General features: G+C 40.4%; 1 protein-coding gene across 1 annotated transcript in view; it reads right to left on the bottom strand.

Annotated features, from left to right (window-relative positions):
- The window catches only part of Mob1b (MOB kinase activator 1B), a 30,837-nt gene extending 9,980 nt beyond the window's left edge, over positions 1–20,857 (bottom strand). The window contains exons 1-4 of the mRNA XM_051198101.1: positions 20,724–20,857; positions 13,658–13,824; positions 12,095–12,188; positions 5,414–5,547 (exon numbers count right to left, since the gene is read on the bottom strand). Of these exons, the coding sequence (XP_051054058.1) occupies positions 5,414–5,547; positions 12,095–12,188; positions 13,658–13,824; positions 20,724–20,737 (409 nt within the window). The 5' untranslated portion in view covers positions 20,738–20,857. The remainder of the gene's footprint in view (positions 1–5,413; positions 5,548–12,094; positions 12,189–13,657; positions 13,825–20,723) is intronic.
- Positions 20,858–21,201: the final 344 nt, after the last annotated feature.

The following is a 21,201-nucleotide window of genomic DNA, read 5'->3' on the forward strand; positions in this document are numbered from 1 at the left end:
AGAACATTCCATCCAAAGACAAAAGAATATACCTTCTTCTCTGCTCCACATGGAACCTTCTCTAAAATCGACCACATACTAGGAGACATAACAAACCTCAACAGATACAAGAGAATAGAAATAGTCCCCTGTATCTTATCGGACCACCATGCTTTAAAATTGGAATTCAACAACAATACAAATAGCAGAAAACCTGCAAACTCATGGAAACTTAACAATGTGCAATTGCACCACTCCTGGGTCAAAGAAGAAATAAAGAAAGAAATTAAAGACTTTCTAATATTCAACGAGAATGAGGATACAACATACCCGAACTTATGGGACACCTTGAAAGCAGTGCTATGAGGGAAGTTCATTGCACTAAGTGCCCATATGAAGAAAACAGAGGTTAGTCACATAAATGAATTAACAGCGCAACTGAAAACCTTAGAACAGAGAGAAGCGAATTCACCCCGCAGGAGCAGACGCCAGGAAATAATCAACTTGAGGGCTGAAATCAACAAAATAGAAACCAGGAAAACAATACAAAAAATCAATGCAACAAAGAGTTGGTTTTTTTGAGAAAATCAACAAGATTGATAAACCTTTATCCAAATTAACGAAAAAGCAGAGACAGAACATGCAAATTAACAAAATCAGAAACGAAATGGGGAACATAACAACAGACACAGAGGAAATCCAGACAATTTTCAGATCATACTTCGAAAATCTGTATTCCACAAAAATTGAAGAGTCAAAGGAAATGGACAAGTTTCTGGATAACTATCACTTACCAAAATTAAATCAAGAACAGACAAACAACTTAAATAGACCTATAACCCGAAATGAAATAGAAGCAATCATCGAAAGCCTTCCAACGAAAAAAAGTCCAGGGCCAGATGGATTCAGTGCAGAATTCTACCAGACATTCAAGGAAGAACTAATACCACTACTCCTCAAACTGTCCCACAAGATAGAAACAGAAGGTTTATTGCCAATCTCTTTTTATGAGGCCACAATAACTTTGGTACCCAAACCTCACAAAGACACAACTAAGAAAGAAAACTACAGACCAATATCCCTGATGAACATCGATGCAAAAATACTCAATAAAATAATGGCAAACCGAATTCAAAAATACATCAGAGAAATCATCCACCATGATCAAGTAGGCTTCATACCTGGATTGCAGGGATGGTTTAACATACGAAAATCTATCAACGTGATCCACCATATAAACAAACTGAAAAAAAAAAAACCATATGATTATCTCCCTAGATGCGGAAAAAGCCTTCGACAAAATTCAACACCCTTTCATGATAAAGGTATTAGAGAGGTCAGGGATAACAGGAAAATACCTAAACATAATAAGAGCAATATACAGCAAACCAACTGCCAACATCAAACTAAATGGAGACAAACTTAAGCCAATTCCTCTAAAATCAGGAACAAGACAAGGCTGTCCTCTCTCTCCATATCTCTTCAATATCGTACTAGAAGTTCTAGCTAATGCTATAAGACAACAAAAGGAGATCAAGGGCATCCAAATTGGAAAGGAAGAAGTCAAACTGTCTCTATTTGCAGATGATATGATAGTTTACATAAGCGACCCAATAAACTCTACCAGGGAACTCCTACAGCTGATAAACACCTTCAGCAAACTAGCAGGATCCAAGATAAACTCAAAAAAATCAGTAGCCCTATTTTTGTCAGACGACAAAGAGGCAGAGAAAGAAATCAGAGAAACATCACCCTTTACAATAGCCACAAGCAACATAAAGTATCTTGGTGTAACGCTTACCAAACAAGTAAAAGATCTATATCATAAGAACTTTGTGACTCTAAAGAAAGAAATTAAAGAAGATACCAGAAAATGGAAAGACCTCCCATGCTCTTGGATAGGTAGGATAAACATAGTAAAAATGGCAATCTTACCAAAAGCAATCTACAGATTCAATGCAATCCCCATTAAAATCCCACCACAATTCTTCACCGACCTTGAAAGGATAATAATCAACTTTATATGGAAAAACAAAAGACCCAGGATAGCCAAAACAACCCTATACAATAAAAGAACATCAGGAGGCATCACCATTCCTGACTTTAAGCTCTACTACAGAGCTATAGTTCTGAAAACAGCCTGGTATTGGCATAAAAATAGACAGGTAGACCAATGGAATCGAATTGAAAATCCTGATATTAATCCACGCACCTATGAACACCTGATTTTCGACAAAACAGCTAAAATTATACAATGGGGCAAAGACAGCATCTTCAACAAATGGTGCTGGCACAGTTGGATGAGGGGTGTGTAGAAGACTGCAGATAGACCCATGTCTGTCGCCATGCACAAAACTCAAGTCCAAATGGATCAAAGACCTCAACATCAATCCAGCCACATTGAACCTCTTAGAAGAGAAAGTAGGAGGTACCCTTGAACAAATTGGTATAGGAGACCGCTTCTTGAACATAACTCCAGGGGCACAGACACTGAGACCATCAATTAATAAACGGGACCTCTTCAAACTTAGAAGCTTCTGTAAGGCAAAGGACACAGTGGACAAGACCAAACGGCAGCCAACAGACTGGGAAAAGATTTTCACCAATCCTATATCCGACAAAGGGCTGATCTCCAAAATATACAAAGAACTCAAGAAACTAGTCAACAAAACACCAAATAACCCTACTAAAAAATGGGGTACAAAACTGAAGAAAGAATTCTCAATATAGGAAATCAAAAAGGCTGAAAGACACTTAAGAAAATGCTCCACATCCTTAGTTATCAGGGAAATGCAAATCAAAACAACTTTGAGATACCATCTTACTCCTGCCAAAATGGCTAATTAGAAACACCAATGAGAACTCATGTTGGAGAGGATGTGGAGAAAGGGGAACACTCCTCCTCTGCTGGTGGGAATGCAAACTGGTACAGCCATTTTGGAGATCAGTATGGCAGTTCCTCAGGAAAATGGGAATTAATTTACCACAGGACCCAGCAATCCCCCTCTTAGGCATATACCCAAAGGATCCACATCCATGCAACAAAGACATCTGTTCAACTATGTTCATAGCAGCACTATTTGTAATAGCAAGAACCTGGAAGCAACTTAGATGCTCCTCAATTGAAGAATGGATAATGAAGATGTAGCAAATCTACACAATGGAATACTACTCTGCAGAAAAAAAGAATGTTATCTTGAAATTTGCAGGCAAGTGGATGGCACTTGAAGAAACCATCCTGAATGAGGTAACCCAGTCACAAAAAGAGGATCATAGTATGTACTCACTCATATATGGATTTTAAAGGATCACCAGCCTATAATTAACACCACCAGAGGAACTAGGATACAAGGTGTATTCTAAGAGATTCATATAAAGTCCCTCACAGAACAGGGAAGGGATAAGTCCCCCAGAGCACAGGGCAAGTGGGGGGGGGGCAGCAAATGGAGAGAGAAGTAGGAAAAAGCGAGGGGGAGGAAAGGAAAACATGTTCGAGTAGGAAGATTGAGCCCTGTTAGGAATAGAAGACAGGAGAGAGAGAGAGAGAGACAGAGACAGAGACAGAGACAGAGAGACAGAGAGAGAAACGAGAACATAAAAGAGGGAGCCAATATTGGTTTGTAGATAAAATTGAACACAAAGAAAGGTCTAGAGAACTACAAGACTGCTGCCAACTAACAATTTGAGCATCTGTGGAAAGGCTACCATAAATGCCCTTCCCGGAGAGTGAGATCAACAACTAACTTCTCCATGGAGCCCTCATCTAATACCTGTTGGAAACATGAGCAAACACCCATACATAAACACTGAGTCGAAGTAGAACCCAGATGTAGATGGAGAGGACAAGACCAAGCTGCAGAAACACATAGAGACAGCTGACCTGAACAAGGAAGAGCTAATAGGCCCCCAGACTGATAGCTGGGAATCCAGCATGGGACTGACTCGGGCCCCCGGGAAGGGGGGGCGGGCCGGAGGGGGGGGGGGGGTGGGGGGCCCGCGGGGGGGGGGGGGGGGGGGATCCCGGGGGGGAAAAGGGGCGTGCGGAAAAAACCCCCTGGGGGGGGAGCTGCCTTAATTTAGAGAGGGGGGGGGGGGGTCGGCCCCTCTTCTTAGGGGGTGGGGGGGGTTCAGGAGGACCAAAGGGGGGGGGTCCCCCTCTTTTGGTGGGGGGGGGGGGGGGGGGGGGGGGGGGGGGGGGGGGGGGGGGGGGGGGGGGGGGCAGAAAGGGTGGGAGGGAGGGAGGAAAGGAGGGAGGGTGAACTGGGATCGACATGTAAAATAATAAATTAAATTTAAAAAAAGGAAGAAAAATAAGGGAAAAAAATAATTGTAATAGTTTGAAAAGGTACAAATACATATTAACAATGTAGACTTGACAGGTCTATCTTTAAGGAAATATACCCAACAAGTCACTCAATGTGTATTTCAAAATCTATATGATGCGTGATGTCCTATGCCTGTAACCACACTCAGGAGACTCAAACAAGATTACCATGGGTTAGATGCCAACCTGAGCTAGGAAACCCTATCTCAAAAAAACAAAATAAAATTTTTAAGATTCATTTTATGAACCATAAAAACCACAATCATCTTTATTATAAGTATAAAACAAGATACAAGCCATGTGAACTTTGGGGGAAAAAAATTAACAGTATAATAACTATTATTAGCTGTCTTATGATAGGATAGACTTTATTACCTACCTATATCACAAATTCATCTGTCCATCACTTAAAGCTATAAGGCAGTATCCTGATAAGGCAGTATCCTTAATAAATTTAGTGGGAAAAGGGACACAAGAACACTTTTGAAATGTATACAATTAGAAATATTTTGATTGATATAGTAACCTGCTATGGTTCTGGAACAGTAATATGCTTCCATCTGGAATTTGCTACTGAAAAAAAAAAAACTACGAGGTATTTATAATTCTTTTTTTTTTTTTTTTTTTTTTAATAGAAAGGAAAAAGGGAGCCTTGCATATTGAGCACACACCTTTAATCCCAGTACTCAGGAGGCAGGGATAGGCAGAGCTCTTGAGTTCAAAAACAGACTGGTCTACAGAGTAAGTTCTAGGACAGCCAGAACTACACAGACAAACTCTATCTTGGAAGAAAAAAGAACTTTTATTTTAGCAAATAATAAAAGTCAAGAAGTAGATCTCTTATTTTCTTTCAAGTGTAGCCTTTCATCTAAGAGGTATTTAAAACATTTGGTGTAAAGTGAAAAAAAAAAAAAACAATTTACATGAGACAGTCGATTATTTCATAACTCAGCAAGCTCAGGCACCTCTTTGAAACTGCATAATAAACACACTCATCAACAAAGTCCCAAGAAATTACTCAAATGGGCAGGACAGGAGGAGAGAGATAGTAATTACAGAAGCAAAGTTAAATACATCATGATTTATTCCAACTACATAAAATAATTTTACCAATTTTTGATGGGAATAATGTTTCATCATCCAGCTGGTCTTGAACCCAGGTCATCAGGTAATCAATATACTTTGGTGCAGAGCACTTGATTGGCTTTTTTATATTTGTTCCATCTGCCCAGTGATACTCATATCTGCCATGGGAAAGACGGAAAACATAGAGATCACAAGAGAGGTATGAACGTGCACATATAAGTATTTGTATTATGAATGTGTACACACACGTTTTAAACAATCTGTTCTTCCAAGTAAGTACACATTTTTAATCAACAGTAGCCTGTTTTGCTCTTATCACAATCCAACCTAAGGAGATTCCATCAAACTCATCATCTATAGAAGATCTCCCTACTTATCCCATTTTCTATCTTTTCCTTTCTTTGTCTTTTTTCTTTGTTTAAAAAAAACAAAAACAAAAATAAAAACAAGAAAACAACAACAAAAACCCCCAAGTTTCTCCTTATGTAGACCAGGCTGGCTCTGCCTCCCAATTGCTGGGGTTAAAACACAGGCCGCCATGCACAGCCCCTGAATTAAGCGCTCTCTCTAACACAGAGTAGAATAATAGATTGCAAAACTGGAAGAAGTTATTACTCTACAATGGCTACCTCTGAACTTTATAGTTGTTTTCCTTTCTTACACAAAATGCAGTGTAATTCTTTTTACTTTCGGGCTTTAAATTTGAGGGTTAAGCATAAAAAATGACAGAAAATTCAAAGTAGAACTAATGTAAATAAAAATGGTTCCATAGTTTAGTCATTTGTACAAGGAACTAATATACCCTTAATTGGCAACTCAAAAATGCTCATTTTCAGTATTAACATTACCCTTTGATTAATATGCAACCATCACGTGAGAAACACAAGGTCAGGAACAAAGAACACTAAATGAAATGCAGATTAGCAGGATGGATGTCCACAAATATATAAGTAAAAATATGTATGAACTGCCTGTCTAAAATTAACAGCTTACCCTTGAAAAATCTACCTACAAGTGCAAATATAAAACAAGTTACTTGATCTATATTCTGGCTAAACCTCAAGTTATTTTCTTAAAAACGGCCTTTTCAATCTCAATCTCTCTCTCGCTCATACACACACACACACACACACACACACACACACACACACACACAAAACCTCCCTGTATGTGTTGCAGTAGTACAAACTGCACAGTATTCATATACATCAACATAGCCTTAAAGAACTAAGTACATAGCTGAAACTCCAAAATATAAAATGTATAAACTGTACTAGCATGGAGATTTTTAGTTTTTAACAATTCTTCTGCCATTTCACTTTTTTGTAGCTGTTTTGTTTTGTTTTTTGAGTTGGGTTTCTCTGTAAAGACCTGGGTGTCCTGGAACTCATTCTGTACACCATGCTTCTCGCCCACAAGTGATGTGATTAAAGGTGAGTGACACTAACACCCAGCACTACTTCATTATCCTTTGTTTGGTTTTTCATGACAGGGTTTCTCAGCTGGCGTTGGTGACCTTTAGTCCCAGCACTCTCAGAGGCAGGCAAATCTCTGTGAATTTGAGTCCAGCCTGGTCTATAGAGAAGTTGCAGGACAGGGTTCAAAACATACAAAGAAAGCCTGTCTCGAACCCCCTCCCCCACCCCACCCAACCCCCCCCAAAAAAAAAGGTAAGGAGGAAAAAAACAGGCTTTCCCTGTGTAGTTCTGGCTGTCCTGGAACTGTCTGTAGACCAGGCTGGCCTTGAACTTAATAAAGAGCTGCCTGCCTCCTAAATTATGGGATTAAAGGATTAAAGGCATGCACCACCACCACCCAGCTACAACTTCACTTTTTTAATCAACTGTTTTCTAACCTTTTCCCCAGAGTTTGACCTGATTGACTGAAGAACAGACTACTGAGCCTAAGAAAATAGCCATATAACAGAGAATTACTACATGGTATTTAACTGGTAAAAATTATCTTCAATACTATGAATGGCGATCCTTTCTATTTATCAAATCTATATCTTAATAATAATCCAAAACTGTTCTAAGAGCAATAAACCTTAATAAACATTCTTAGAATAGCCTTTATTATCACTGCCAAGCATGAGCAATGACCAATCAAATCCACTGTTAAGTCTCAAAAGGGAGACTCCCAACACCTACCGGTGCCCTGGTGTGATGGGTAATCACTTTCACAGTCAAAACTTCCTCTATTATAAAATTTAAATACTCAGTACAATTTTAGGCCTCTTTTCTTTGATGAGTAGATTTAACTAGTATTACTCTTCACTAAAGAAACATGCACTTAGGGATGAAGAGATGACTCAACACTTAAGTGTGGTTACTGCTCTTGCAGAGAACTTGGGTTCATTTCCAGCATTCAAATGGTAGTTTGCAGTTACCCTGGTAAGTCCTCTTCTGGGGGATCTGATACTCTGTTCTAGTCCCTGCAGGCTCCTGAATTCACATGGTACACACTCATACATATAAAATAAATAAATGCATCTTTAAGAAACAAGAAGGTGGGCTGGACAAATGGCTCATCAATTAAGAGAACTAGCTGCTCTTCCAGAGGACCTGGATTCAATTGTCAGCTTCACAAGAGAGCTCACAACTCCAGTTCCAGGGAATCCAACACCTTCAACCAGACATACATGTAGGCAAAACACCAATGCATATCAAATAAAAGTGAATTTTTAAAAAGGAAACAAAAGGGCATCTATATTTTCTCTCTATGTTAAGAAGCTTGAAAGTCTTTACCCTTTCTTCACAATCATGTTTGTTTATTTTTTTGTGGAACAATCTTTGTACATTGTGAATATGCATTACTCTCACTGGTTAAAAAAGAACTGACTGGGCAGGAAGAGACTGGATGGGAGAGCCAGACTAGGAGGATGCTAGGAAGAAGGGCAAAGTCTGAGGAATCTAGAGAAGATGCAGAGTGAACAGGATGAGAAATACATACGTGAGGTAACAAGACTCAGGGCAACACAAAGGTTATTTAACCCAGAATTGGATTAATTAACCCAGAAATTGGTTAATTTAAGTAATAAGAGCTAATTAAAAACAAATTTAACCTATCAGCCAAGCAAGTTTCTGTGTGGTTATTTGGGAATTTGCTAGTGGGACAGAAAGATTCATATTCGATATCCTGAAGTTTTACAAATTATCTCGGAACTTTCAACACCCTAAGACTTTTTGAAAAATGAAACAACTATATGTTGTTTATACCTTTAGCACTTAAACCTATGATTCCTTCCCTAGTCTTTTCTTTTGTTATAATTAAGATTTTGTTATGGTTTGAGTCTGAAATGTGTCCCACATTTCAGGTGTTGGCTTATTGTGGAACCTTTACAAATGGTGCATGTATACCACTGGGTACAGGCATGGAAGGTTTCAGTTGGAGTTGTCTCTCCTTCTGATTCTCCAGTATCCTTCCTGATCCTCCTGCTCCATGCCAAACCATCAGCTATTGTGGGTGCCCATAAAGATGACTGCACTCCATCTTGGCACAAGGACAGAGTTCAAAGCTGTCAGCAAGTCACAAGACCTAAAGGTCAAAGGTGTGGCTACAGAAGGATGTTTCGGCCATCTTAATCAAAATAACAACAAACCTGAATCTGAGGTATGGCTACTCCTGACCTCAAAGCTAGGGAACAAGAAGTTTAGAGCTAAGGTGTGGTTACTGAATGCTGAGAATAAGGGAGGAAGAAAAGTCTGTTTGTTCCATATACATGATACTGTGTTCCACTTTTTGGTTATGGTATATAAGAGTTTCAAAAAATAAACTCATGGCATTTCAGTATTGACTGATCTGCCCTCCTGACCTTTATTCTGTCTCTCTCTCTCTTTCTTTATTATCTATAGATAGCCTTTCCATCATCCACACTACCCCACACAGGTATGGACTTGGGGCAAAGACTGTTCCTAACAAGCCATGCCTTCCCCACTGTGACAGACTGAAATGCCCTGAATCTGTGAGCCAAAACTGAGACTTCAAGTTGCTTCTGTCAGGTATTTTTTCACTACAACAATAAAACAAATTACACAAATTACCTCATTGGCCTGGGGGTAATGGTATACACCTCTGATCCCAGCACTTGGAAGGCAGAGGCAGAGGCAAGCTGAGTTTGAGGCCAGCCTGGTCTACAGAGCAAGTTCTACAACAGCTTGGACTACACAGAGAAAGCCTATCTTGTGAGGGAATATTCTCAAAAGAGGAAGATAGAAAAAGGAAAAAAAGAGCTGGGAATCATGGGAATATAGCTATAATCCCAACACAACTGAGAAAGCTTCTAGTCTAATGCCTACCTGGACTGCATAGGTAAGATGTAGTCTCAAAACAAAATTTTTAAGGGAAAAAGAGAGTGAAGAGCAGGTGGGCAGGCAATGTGCTACAGAAGAATCTACTTTTTTTTTTTTTTTTTGAAGGTAGAGCTACTTCCTCAATACATACTAACCATGTAAGAACAAAATTAAAACCATCTATTTTCACATGAAACTTAAAACATCTGAACTAAACATCAATAGTCCCAACAGGAATTAAGTTATAAAAGGGAATTTAATTTTTGCAATGCCTCTTTTTCTTATAAAATCTTAAAATAACAAGAGGCAGGCCAGGCATTGGTGGCATAGACCTTTAATCCCAGCACTCGGGAGGGAGAGGCAGGCAGATCTCTGAGTTCAAGGCCAGCCTAGTCTACAGAGCTAGTTCCAGGACAGGCTCTAAAGCAATACAGAGAAACCCTATCTGAACAAACAAAACAAACAAAAGAAACAAAAGAGACAGAAATATAATGAAACTAAGACATTTTCATCTGTCTGAACCACAATATTTAGCCAAAGGGATATCTAATTCATTTAAAATCAAATTTGAAAAGGAAAGGCATTTCTGATTTAAAATCTACAGAGGGTCAAATGTGGTACACACCAATCATCTCAGGATTCAGAAGAGGCATGCAGATCTCTATGAACCAGAGGCTAGCCTGAGCTACATAATGAGTTCCAGGACAGACTGGGCTACAGGGAGACTGTCTCAAAAAAGCAGCAACAAAATTTCCATAAAAAAAGCAGTTTGCCAAAATAAAAAGTTCCTCAAGAGGTGAAAACCACCAGCCACAATTCTAATAGAAATCTAAAGGAAGCAGGAAACAGACGTGGGGAAACTCCCACTTGTGGGCAAGAAAGTACAGGGCAAAACAGAGCTCTCTACTTTTCTAGTAAGAATGGCCAGTGTATGTTTACCTCCTGAGACAGCAACACACCATTCCTGGGCTTCCATATCTCTGCTGCAAGTTCTATGATCAGCTGACTAAATTCTGTGTGTTGGTCAGTAATTTTCTGGTAAACATTGGGATATGAAGTAAAATATATGACATATTTATTTATCACTAAATAAATAGCAGTGTCCTTTATTAGTAGTAATAGTAAAAGCCAACTTCAAAAGGGCAGAGTCTATCCATATTGACTGCTGAAGAGGTGGTAAGTTCTGTCTTTGCACCAAGACAGATTTAAAAGAACAAATAAAGAATTTAAGAAGCCTTCCTGATGCCCTTGATTTGATCCTGAGTGCACACACAATATTGTGGTGATATTATTTATAATTTAATAAAGGTTTCCTGAGGGTTCAGAATGCAAAGCCACTCAGACCAGGCAGTGGTGGTACACAACTTTAACCCCAGGACTCAGGAGACAAAGATAGATGGATCTCTGTGAGTTCAAGGCCACTCAGGAATACACAAAGGTAAACTCGGCCCTTGGGATCACACACCTTTAATCCTAGCACTAGGAAGGTGGAGAGAGGACTGATATGGCTGGGCAAAAAAAGGAATACACAGCGGGAGGAGACAGGAACTCTGAGCATTTGCCTTGGAGAATTCATGGGAAACAGGATTGCCATTTCAGCTTGGTAGAGGTTAAGAGTTACTGACTTGGCTGCTTTGCTTTTCTGATCTTCATCCTGAACCCCAATATTTGTCTCTGGGTTTATATTAAATGTGTTATACAATATTACAGTATAAACATGACATAATAAAAAAATGTATCATAAGAGTGAAACCACTAGGGCTCAGAAAGATGCCTCAGCTGTTTGGAGCCTGCAAAGCTCTTCCAGAGGACCTGAAATAGGATCCAACCTGCAGCAGCTCCAGGAAATCAGATGTTTCTGGGCACTTGCACTCACACACACACACACACACACACACACACACACACACACACACACACACCAATCTTTTAAAATGAAAAAGTTGGGCAGAAGTTGGGCAGAAAGAGGACATCCTTCTGGGCACTTGCACTCACACGCACTCACACACACACACACACACACACCAATCTTTTAAAATGAAAAAGTTGGGCAGAAAGAGGACATCCACACTGAAGAATCCTAAGTGACTCCATAGGGAAAGAAATGTTCAGCATGGGCCTGGAACAAGGGTGAGACATTTTAAAACATTAACATAAGATAAAAAGAAGAAACAGAAGAGAAGAAAAATGTCCAAGAAGGGTAGAAGAAGCAATTTTTCAAAAGAAACAGAGTAAGTGGCAAGGAGTTTCCAGGAAGCTAGTTTAGGTGAATGAGGAAAGATACCATGTATGGAGAGGAAAGGCAGGAAACAGCAGAAGACAAGCACAGGAAAGCCACTAAGGGAACTACTAGAACCCAGGAAGAGCATCCAACAACAGTGACAAGGAAAACTGATCATTAACTGTGTCTTACTTTGGTCCAGCTGACATCACCGGACAACTCTCCTCTGTACAGAAGTCTGTGATGGTTCCATAAAGCATATTGATTTGATTGAAAAAATCCACAGCTGCAAAGCAAATGTCCGTTATAAGTAAAATAAACAGTAAAAGAGTAACTTTATTTAAGCAGAACCCCAGGTTCTTTTCCCTACAAAAGCAGGTGGAAAGCTCACACCAAAGCCCCAATTGCTGACTATACCAAAATAGAGAGCAAGAAAACAAAGTGTGAAAAATTATTGGCAACCCACATAAAAGATGTATATATAAAATATACAAAGAACTATATGAGAGAAAGAAAAGACAACACACGAGGAAAAGTAACAATTTAAAATGCCCCCTCACAAAAAAATCTTTCTAGATAATCATAAAATCCTATGAAAAATGTTGACAGAATAAAATCACAAATTTAAATGATAATGGGTTGCCATTCTAAAGCCACCCCTGCAAAAACTTACTTCAAAATGGAAAAAGGCAACACACTGTGAATTGTGTGTGTATTCAGGGGCTGGAGGAAGATATTGATAGCTATTGCAGATACTCATTTCTAGCCACTTAGAGAAAATACAGACAGGAGGTAATTATCTGCTTCTATAGTTAACATCTTGTGTTCTACAAAACAGGGTTTTACATAGCCATTCTTAATCTTTCTTAATTAGTATATGCACGCTGGCAAAATGACTCAGTGGGTAGGAGTGCTTGCCACCAAGCCTGACAACCTGAGTTTGATCCCCAGAACCCACACAGTACAGAGAAAAAACTGTCCTCTAACCTCCACATATTTGCTGTGGCATGTGTACCCACACACATTATACACATACATGCAAACACACGAGTGAATGAATATAAAAAATCCAAATAACTAAGTAAATAAATGGGGTCTCAAAAGTACAAAAGCACAAACAAGTGCCAAAAAAAAGGAGGAGAGAGGAAAGAGGACAAGAGAGGAAGGGACAGGAGGGCACAGGAAGGGACAAGAAGAGATAGGAAGGGACAGGAGGGGACAGGAGGAACAGAGCCAGCAGAGCAAGGCAGCACACACCTTTAGTCCCAGCAACTGGGAGGGAGGTAGATCTGTCTAAATTAAAGGCCAGCCTAATCTACATAGTGAGTTCTAGGCCAGCCAGGGCTACACAGTGAGACTTTGTAATAATGTACACATACATTAGAAATTTATTCTGATTATCTTTGAGATGTCTCAAAAATCATCTTATAGGTAAGATGGTGCTCACCAATAAAGTGAAAAAACAAACCATTTTACTTCTAACAACAAAACTCTGTCCAGAAATCATATTATTTATAAGTATATTATAATAATTCACATAATTAAAAAATAATGTGACAGTAAAGTTCTTTTGACATTTCATGAAATTTCAGACTCAGACAAAATAACATGAAGACTAACACTGAATCAGGACATCACTACCTTGTGATGACCATTAGGAGAATAGGTCCTAGAATAGACAGTACCTCAACATTCACCTGCAGTGAGATCACTGACCCAATTCACAATCTACTGAGAAACAGAAAAACTACTTACTGTTAACTGCAACCCACTCATTTAGATCCTCTCCCTCAGGAAGCATGACGGCCATCCGGAGGTTGCCACTGCCAAGTGTGGCTTCTGCATGTTTTAAGAGCTCATACTGGTGAGAGCCCTCTGGGATGTTCTTCTTTGGCTTAAAAGTTTTAGAAGAGCGACTACCACTATGAATAGAAAAAACAAAATTATTTTAAAAATTATTTAAAAAATACTATCAATAGAATCTACAATTTTACTCAGTAACAAATAAAACTTTAACAGATACAAAGAAATTGGAATAACCCCCTGTATCATATCAGATCGCCATGGTTTAAAGACAGAATTCAACAACACTAATTGCAGAAACCTTATAAACTCATGGAAATTGAACAATTTCTACTGAATCATGTCTGGGTCAAGGAAGAAATAAGAAAGGAATTAAAGACATCTTAGAATTCAACAAAAATGAAAGAATCTACAATTTATTACTGGGTAAAATAAGTCATCTTAAATATCCAAAAAATTAGTATGAATTACACTTTCAGACTCCAAACTTAAACTGTACTAGCTATATTAATCCTAACAATAATATAGTTACTGTAATGACTGTGGTAGATATACCCAAAACACATAAACATTCTCTATATATTCCAGTTTAACTCAAGAGGAGAAAAACTTTCAGTTCCCCACAGTAAACCAACAACTCTGGATTACAAACTATAAAGCACTTCCATAGTAAGTATTAGCAGTTTTATTTCCTATGCAACCTTGTTTGTCATTTAATACAAAGAAGTGTTTCCTCTAACAGCAAGGGGAAACAAAGTTAAATGTTCCTCTACCCAATATTATAGGAAGCATTTGCAATCAATCTTAACACAGAATTTTGGTTAAAAGGGTAGTTAATATAACTGATCATCCAAATTTCATATATATATATATATATATATATGTATGTATGTATGTATGTATGTAGTGCAGTATATGTAACATACACACACATACAGTCAGCCCTCCAAATGAGCCTGCATATTGACTCAATCAAACAAGAACTGAAAATACTTGGGGAAATTATATATACTGTTTCCCTGTCATTATTTAAAGACAGTATAATGCATTTAGACTGTGTAAATAAACTGAGATATGAACTTAAAAGTACGTAAGAGGAGCCTGGCGTTGGTGATGCATGCCTTTTATCCCAGAAATTGGGAGGCAGAGGCAGGTGGATCTTTTTTAGTTCAAGGACAGCTGATCTACAAAGTTCCAAACAGCTGGGGCTACAGAGAAACCCTATCTTGAAAAAAAAAAAAACAAAAAAACAGTACATAAGAGGATGGATGTAGTATATATGAATCACACCATTCTATAAAAGACAGTTAAGCACACACATAAAGTCTTCATGACCTTGCAGGATCCTGGATCCAATTCTCACACACACACACACACACCAATATAGAGGATAGAATTGTACCACCATGCCTAGCAAAAAATAAAATGTTAAACAATTCAGCAATTGAAATGATTTTGCAGCTATATTTGTAATTATTGTTATAAAATAATTGTTTAATTATTGATTCTTAGCATCCTAATTAAAATTTTCTATAATTTTTACATCTAACTATCCATCCAGTTGAAGGTATTATAACATGTTATGTTCATTAGTGCTACAGTTTAGACATGGGCAGTATCCCCTGAAAGGTTAGTATGCTAAAGGGCTGCTTCCCAGGGTGATGCTATAGCATAGCAGTGTAACCCTTAAGAGACTTAGCCTCCTAAAAGGTCCTTGTCAAACTCTGGACATCAGGCTTTGCATGCAGATGCTTTAGCCAGCTGAGTCACTTCATTTGCCCAAAAGTCTATGCACCATCACTAAGAAAATGACACATGAATAACCTGCTCTATGTATGTATGCTTATCTGTGATAAATTATCAATTTGTATAATGTGACAGAAAATATTTGTAATGTTATGCTCAAAAATATAAATAATGGTTATCTGTGAAGTTCTAGCTGTAAATTATATTCTTTGACTTTTTGATACAGGGTGTCACTATGTACTCCACACTGGCCTCAAACTGGCAGTCCTACTATTCCCAGAGATCACTGACATGTACCAGCATGCTCAACAAGAATTATTTTTTCTTTTCTTAACTGTATTTTGTAATATCTTCTGTTGTAACACTAATACAAGAATAAGTTATAATATTATTAAGTTTAAAAGTTTCTCCTTTGTCTTCCTCTGTATTAGTGACAAAACCTTAGAAAAAGATCCTACCAATATAAGCATAGTACCTGCTAACACAGACTGTTCTGAAAAACAGACCCAACTTGTAAAATAAATGTATATATGGGCTGAGGATCTAGGTCACTGATGCAACACCTTCCTAGCCAGCACTAGTGTTGGGGAGGATATGAAAAATATAGGCATGGGGCTGTATCAATTACAGACAAGACAAAATAAGTCATATGCCTAGATCTAGACGTCCAGGACTCAAATTAGCTATATCATTTTTGGCTAAATGACTTTCCTGTGCCAGTTTCCCTACCTAAAAAGTGGAATTCCTGCTAGTTATTTAACTAAGGTCTTTAAAGCACTGAGTATCCAGGCTGGAGAAAATGCTCAGCAGCTAAGTACACTACAGCTCTCCAAAAGAACCCAGGTTAGGGGCACAGTAACCTCATGACATTCCAGTGTTCTCAGATCCAGTGCCCTCTTCTGGCCTCCACATGCATTGCATGCACATGGTGCACACACATAAATGCAAGCAAAACACTCATCATAAAATAAAAGTAAACCTTTCAAGTACTCATGCCTGGCTCACAGCAAACATTCACCAAGTTACAATTTGACATTTATTAACTAACTTTCTGTTATAGATGAAAACTGCAAAGCACTAAAATCAGCTAAATCATTTGCTTAAAAACAAGAAATAAGGATGGGGGGGACAGAAAAACTGACAAGAGGAAAGGAGACAGACACATGAACTTGAATAAAATTCTGGTCTCTTTTCCTACATTATTTATTGCTGCAAATGAAAAATGGAAGGTGCCTAGCATGGTGACTAATATATATTTTTTTCTTCCTTTCATTCCCAAACCATTTTTGCTTCTCCTATACAGAAATAGACATGATTTATATTCATTCACATCCCTAAACCACCTTTTGCTAAAGTTAACTGCATGTTTTAACCTAATCAAAAAGCTTTACAGTAGAAAATCACACTCTCAACCAGGCTTGGTGGCACACACCTTTAGTCCCAGCACTCGGGAGGCAGAGGCAGGCGATCTCTGTGAGTTCGAGACCAGCCTGGTCTACAAGAGCTAGTTCCAGGACAAGCTCCAAAACCACAGAGAAACCCTGTCTGGAAAAACCAAAAAAAAAAAAAAAAAGTAAAAGTAAATTACACTCTCATTTTTCTCAATTTCTCAAAAGAATTTTTAAATGCTAGAAACAAAGTACATTCAATGTATTTTTTGATTATTACCAAGAATCACTTTTATCCTCAATTTCTCTGCATTTTACAAACATAAACTATCAGGAGGGGGGGGGGAAACCTAAGTGAAGAGCCTGTGTTCCAAAGACTGGGTGGGCCAGCAATCCTAAACTGGTGTTTGTGACTTTGCCCCGTAGGTAAAATAGGGAACAGGGTATTATTACTGACAAGAGGCCATCTAATCACTTCAAAAGTCTACAGCTTCTTGTACATACTTCAGAATGTACAGTTCACAAGCAATTTCCTATTTCCCAAGTGAAATATACCACTGCCCCCTTTCTTTCTTAGAGAACTCTTACCTTTCACTAGATAGCACCCAACTTTTTTCATAATAAAAAAAGTGATGTCATATCACTTTTTCTTGAAGCGTACTTAAAACAAATTTCTTCCTATGCTTGAGAACTTCATGAGGGAACTATGCCCATAGAGATGATTTTGATGCACTATCTACTGTCTCTGGAGTACCCACACTCTCCACACTGATGAAGACATAGTTAAGAATTTGATCTGCAGGGCAGTAGTGGTACACACAATTAATCCTAGTACTTGGGAGGCAGAGGGAGATGGATCTCTGTGAGCTTTGAGGCCAGTCTGGTCTACAGCCTGGTCTATGTGTCAGGATGCAAAGCTACACAGGAAACCCTATCTTGTAAAAACCAAGAAGAATTTGAACCTACAAAGCTAACATAGTTTCTGTCAAGTTTCTATATTCACCAACCAGGGGTTCAGTTTAATTTACAGACATGCAGAGGCCAATGTCAGTACATCCACAGCTTTAGGCCAGCCTTTCACACAAAGCAAGGAAATCCTAAGCATTTGTACAAAAGTTATACTATCACTCTGGAAGACCACCTGTGCACCCACCAGGATTACCCTTATCTGCCTCCAGGTCCTATCCAGAAGCTCTTTACCCTGCCTTTCTTTGTTCCGCAGCATTGGTCCTCTTCCACAGTAAGTAACTCACTGACATTTAACACTTGTCATCACTGACTAAAACATAAACTGACTAAAACTCCACTAAACAGGAAGCTTGTCTATCTTACATAAATGATACTGCTAACCACAGTGAAAGTTGTGGGGCTTCTAATCAATAGAGCTTTCCTTCTCGGACACTACACATCACGTTTTAACCCTATCTCCCACTGGCCTATTTCCTAGGTTTTTCTGCTTACAATAGCCTTCCCAACAAGGTTCCAAGAACCAAAGGACATCTGTACTTAACTCCTTAATTTTTCTTTCTTTTTCTGCTTCCACTGATGGTTCATAAATAATACTAAAGAAACTATAAAATAAAAATTGCCAGATTAAATTTGTTGGTTTTTGACAGGGTCTCACTATTAGCCCTGGCTGGCCTGGAACTCTCTAAATAGACCAGGCTTACCTTGAACTTACAGAGATTCACCTGACTCTGCCTCCTAAATTCTGGGATTAAATGTCTGCACCACCATGCCTGGTTCCCTCCAAATTAACTTTTCTGGATTGTTAAACCCATGGGCAAAACCTGTTGAGAGTTATTAACATCTTATCTGTGACCTCGCTACAAAACCATTCCCCAATTAATTAGTACAAACTCTCCAGATGATCACATGAGTAAGAGAAATACCATCTTATATAGTTAATATTCATCAGGAAAAAAAAAATGAACTAACCCACCATGTATCTGAACCTCATATGAGCCACATTAAAAACAGGATTTATTTGTTTCACAAAACATCACTAACTTCCAGCCAAATATGGCCCTCCTACACTTCAACCACTTTAGCTTATGAGTTTCAAAAGAAAAAAAGCTTGTCAGCAGCAACTATCCCATTTAAATCCTTGAGAACAGGATATAAGCAATGAAAAATTGCACTCAACATGAGAGTTGCTTGGGTATACTGATTAAAGGCAAAATATGAATCAACAACTTATTGTAGTTTCTCTCACCTACTGACAAACTCAGAATCAGCCCTAGAATAAAATAAATTTACAAGTTTAAACGTGTCAGGCAGGTTGACACAAGCCAGACACTGTGCCTAGGAGGAAAATCTGCCCAGGGTGAGCCTTCCATGACAGTTCAGCGTTGCCTAAACACCTTAAAAAGAAATAATATCCTGTATTTGAGCGTGTAAAAATAAGAGTGAATACCCAGGATTCAGATACCAATGTGATGACTAAAACTTATGGGAGAGGAAAGAGAAATCTGAATAGAAAGGAATTGCTAAATGCTGTTTGCTCCACAACAATAAAGGGACAAGGGGTGTATGAGGTGGATTACAATCTTAAAGGGCGTATTTTTATTCTGTTAGAAAGCTTTCAAAAGGGCTACATCAGGTGTAATGCCAGGGACCTGAAGTTTGTTGATTCCAAACCCTAGCCTTGTTGTCCCATTTTTCTGCCCCAACTCCTACCTTCACCTCAAATTTGTCTGAAAGAAATGGTTCAGTAAAATAATGACCAGCACTAAATGTAACACTCAAGTCGGTATTAAAAAATGGCTGGCGTGCCCGGCGATGGTGTCCCACATTTGGGAGGCAGAGGCAGGTGGATCTCTATAAGTTTGAGGCCAGCATGGGCTACCAAGTGAGTTCCAGGACAAACTCCAAAGAGATACAGAGAAACCCGTCTCGAAAAAGGAAAAAAAAAAAATGTCTGGCCCTACAGCCAGTGGACCTAAATTAACACCCCCCCACCCCCCCCACACACACATATCACCCAGATCCTACAAGAAAACCCCCTGGTTGTCACCAGGGAATCCAGGCCCTCAAACAGCCCTGTTTTGAAGTTAGCTCTATGGAACTTTGCTCTCAATTTCTCAACTGTAAGACCTAAGATGTTAAAGGTATGGGGACAGTTGGAAAAGAAAATTCCATCTTCTATGCTTGGGACTCGGAAAACAGCAATGGGCAGCTGACACAGAGCCTGACAATCTTTGGAAGCCAGATGGGAGAGTGGGAGGTAAGTGTGCAAATACACACAGGCACACACGAGTGGGAGGTGAGTTTGCAAGCACATACACACATATACACACATCACTCTCTACATATGGATATACATATGCATACATGTATACATATATGGGGGGAGCAGGGAGGCATGGCCCAAGGCAGCGTCAGGAAGATGCAGACGCAGGGCCCAGGAGCACCAGGGCCCTGCTTCCAACAGCACCAGAGTGATGGCGAGGCAGGGCCGGGGAGGACTAGGAGGCAGGGGAGAACAGCACACGGAGGACTGGGAGGCAGGGCCCGGCAGCACAAGGAGAACCGAGAAGCTGGGCAGGGGAGGGCAGGAGGCAGGGAAGGGGAGGGCAGAGAGGCAGGGCCCGGGAGGACGGTGAGGCAAGGCAGAGCAGCACACGGAGGACGCAGAAGCAGGGCCGAGGAGGACAGGAAGCAGGGAAGATGAGGACGCAGAGGCAGGGCCAGGGAAGACGGGGAGGACGGAAGGCAAGGCCGGGCAGCACAGGGAGGACGAGGAGGCAGGGCCGGGGAGGGCGGAGAGGACGGGAGGCAGGGCCGAACGGGAGGCAGGGCCGGGCAGCACCGGGACGACGGGGCCTCGGGAGCCCGCGGCCCAGGGGGCGGCGGAACAAAGCCAGCGCGGCCGCTCTACTTACAACAAGAAGCTCATGTCGGCCGCGGCGTGGGCTGCGGGCTCGGCAGAGCGAAGCCTGGGGCGGCGCGGCCGGCTTGACTCAGGGAAGGCCACAAGGGTAGGACGCGCGGCAGCGGGGCGCCCGCCGACTTCTCGGGCTTCGGTACTCCCAGCGGCCGGCGGAAGTGGAAGACCTGGGCTCGGCCGGCCCCGCCGAGTGCAGCCGAGAAGCCAAGGAAGCACCGCCCGCCCGCCCTGCTCGCCAGCTCCACGCCCCCTCACAGAGATCTCGCGAGAGCCCAGGCGTCCCGCCCACCCCGGAATCACCTTCGGGTCACCTCGGCAGCCCACGTTCACCGGCGGAGCAGGAGTGCTGGCCCGAGCACGCGTGCCGGGGTTGTGGGCCGAGGGCGTCCGGAGTCGCTCAGCCGCGTTCGGAGCCCAGGAGGGAGGTGTACTGCCATTCCAGCCCTGAGTTTTGTGGAGAGGGAACGAGTCGC

The sequence above is a fragment of the Phodopus roborovskii genome, unplaced genomic scaffold, assembly GCF_943737965.1.
Source record: "Phodopus roborovskii unplaced genomic scaffold, PHOROB, whole genome shotgun sequence".
NCBI classification, from domain to species: domain Eukaryota; kingdom Metazoa; phylum Chordata; class Mammalia; order Rodentia; family Cricetidae; genus Phodopus; species Phodopus roborovskii.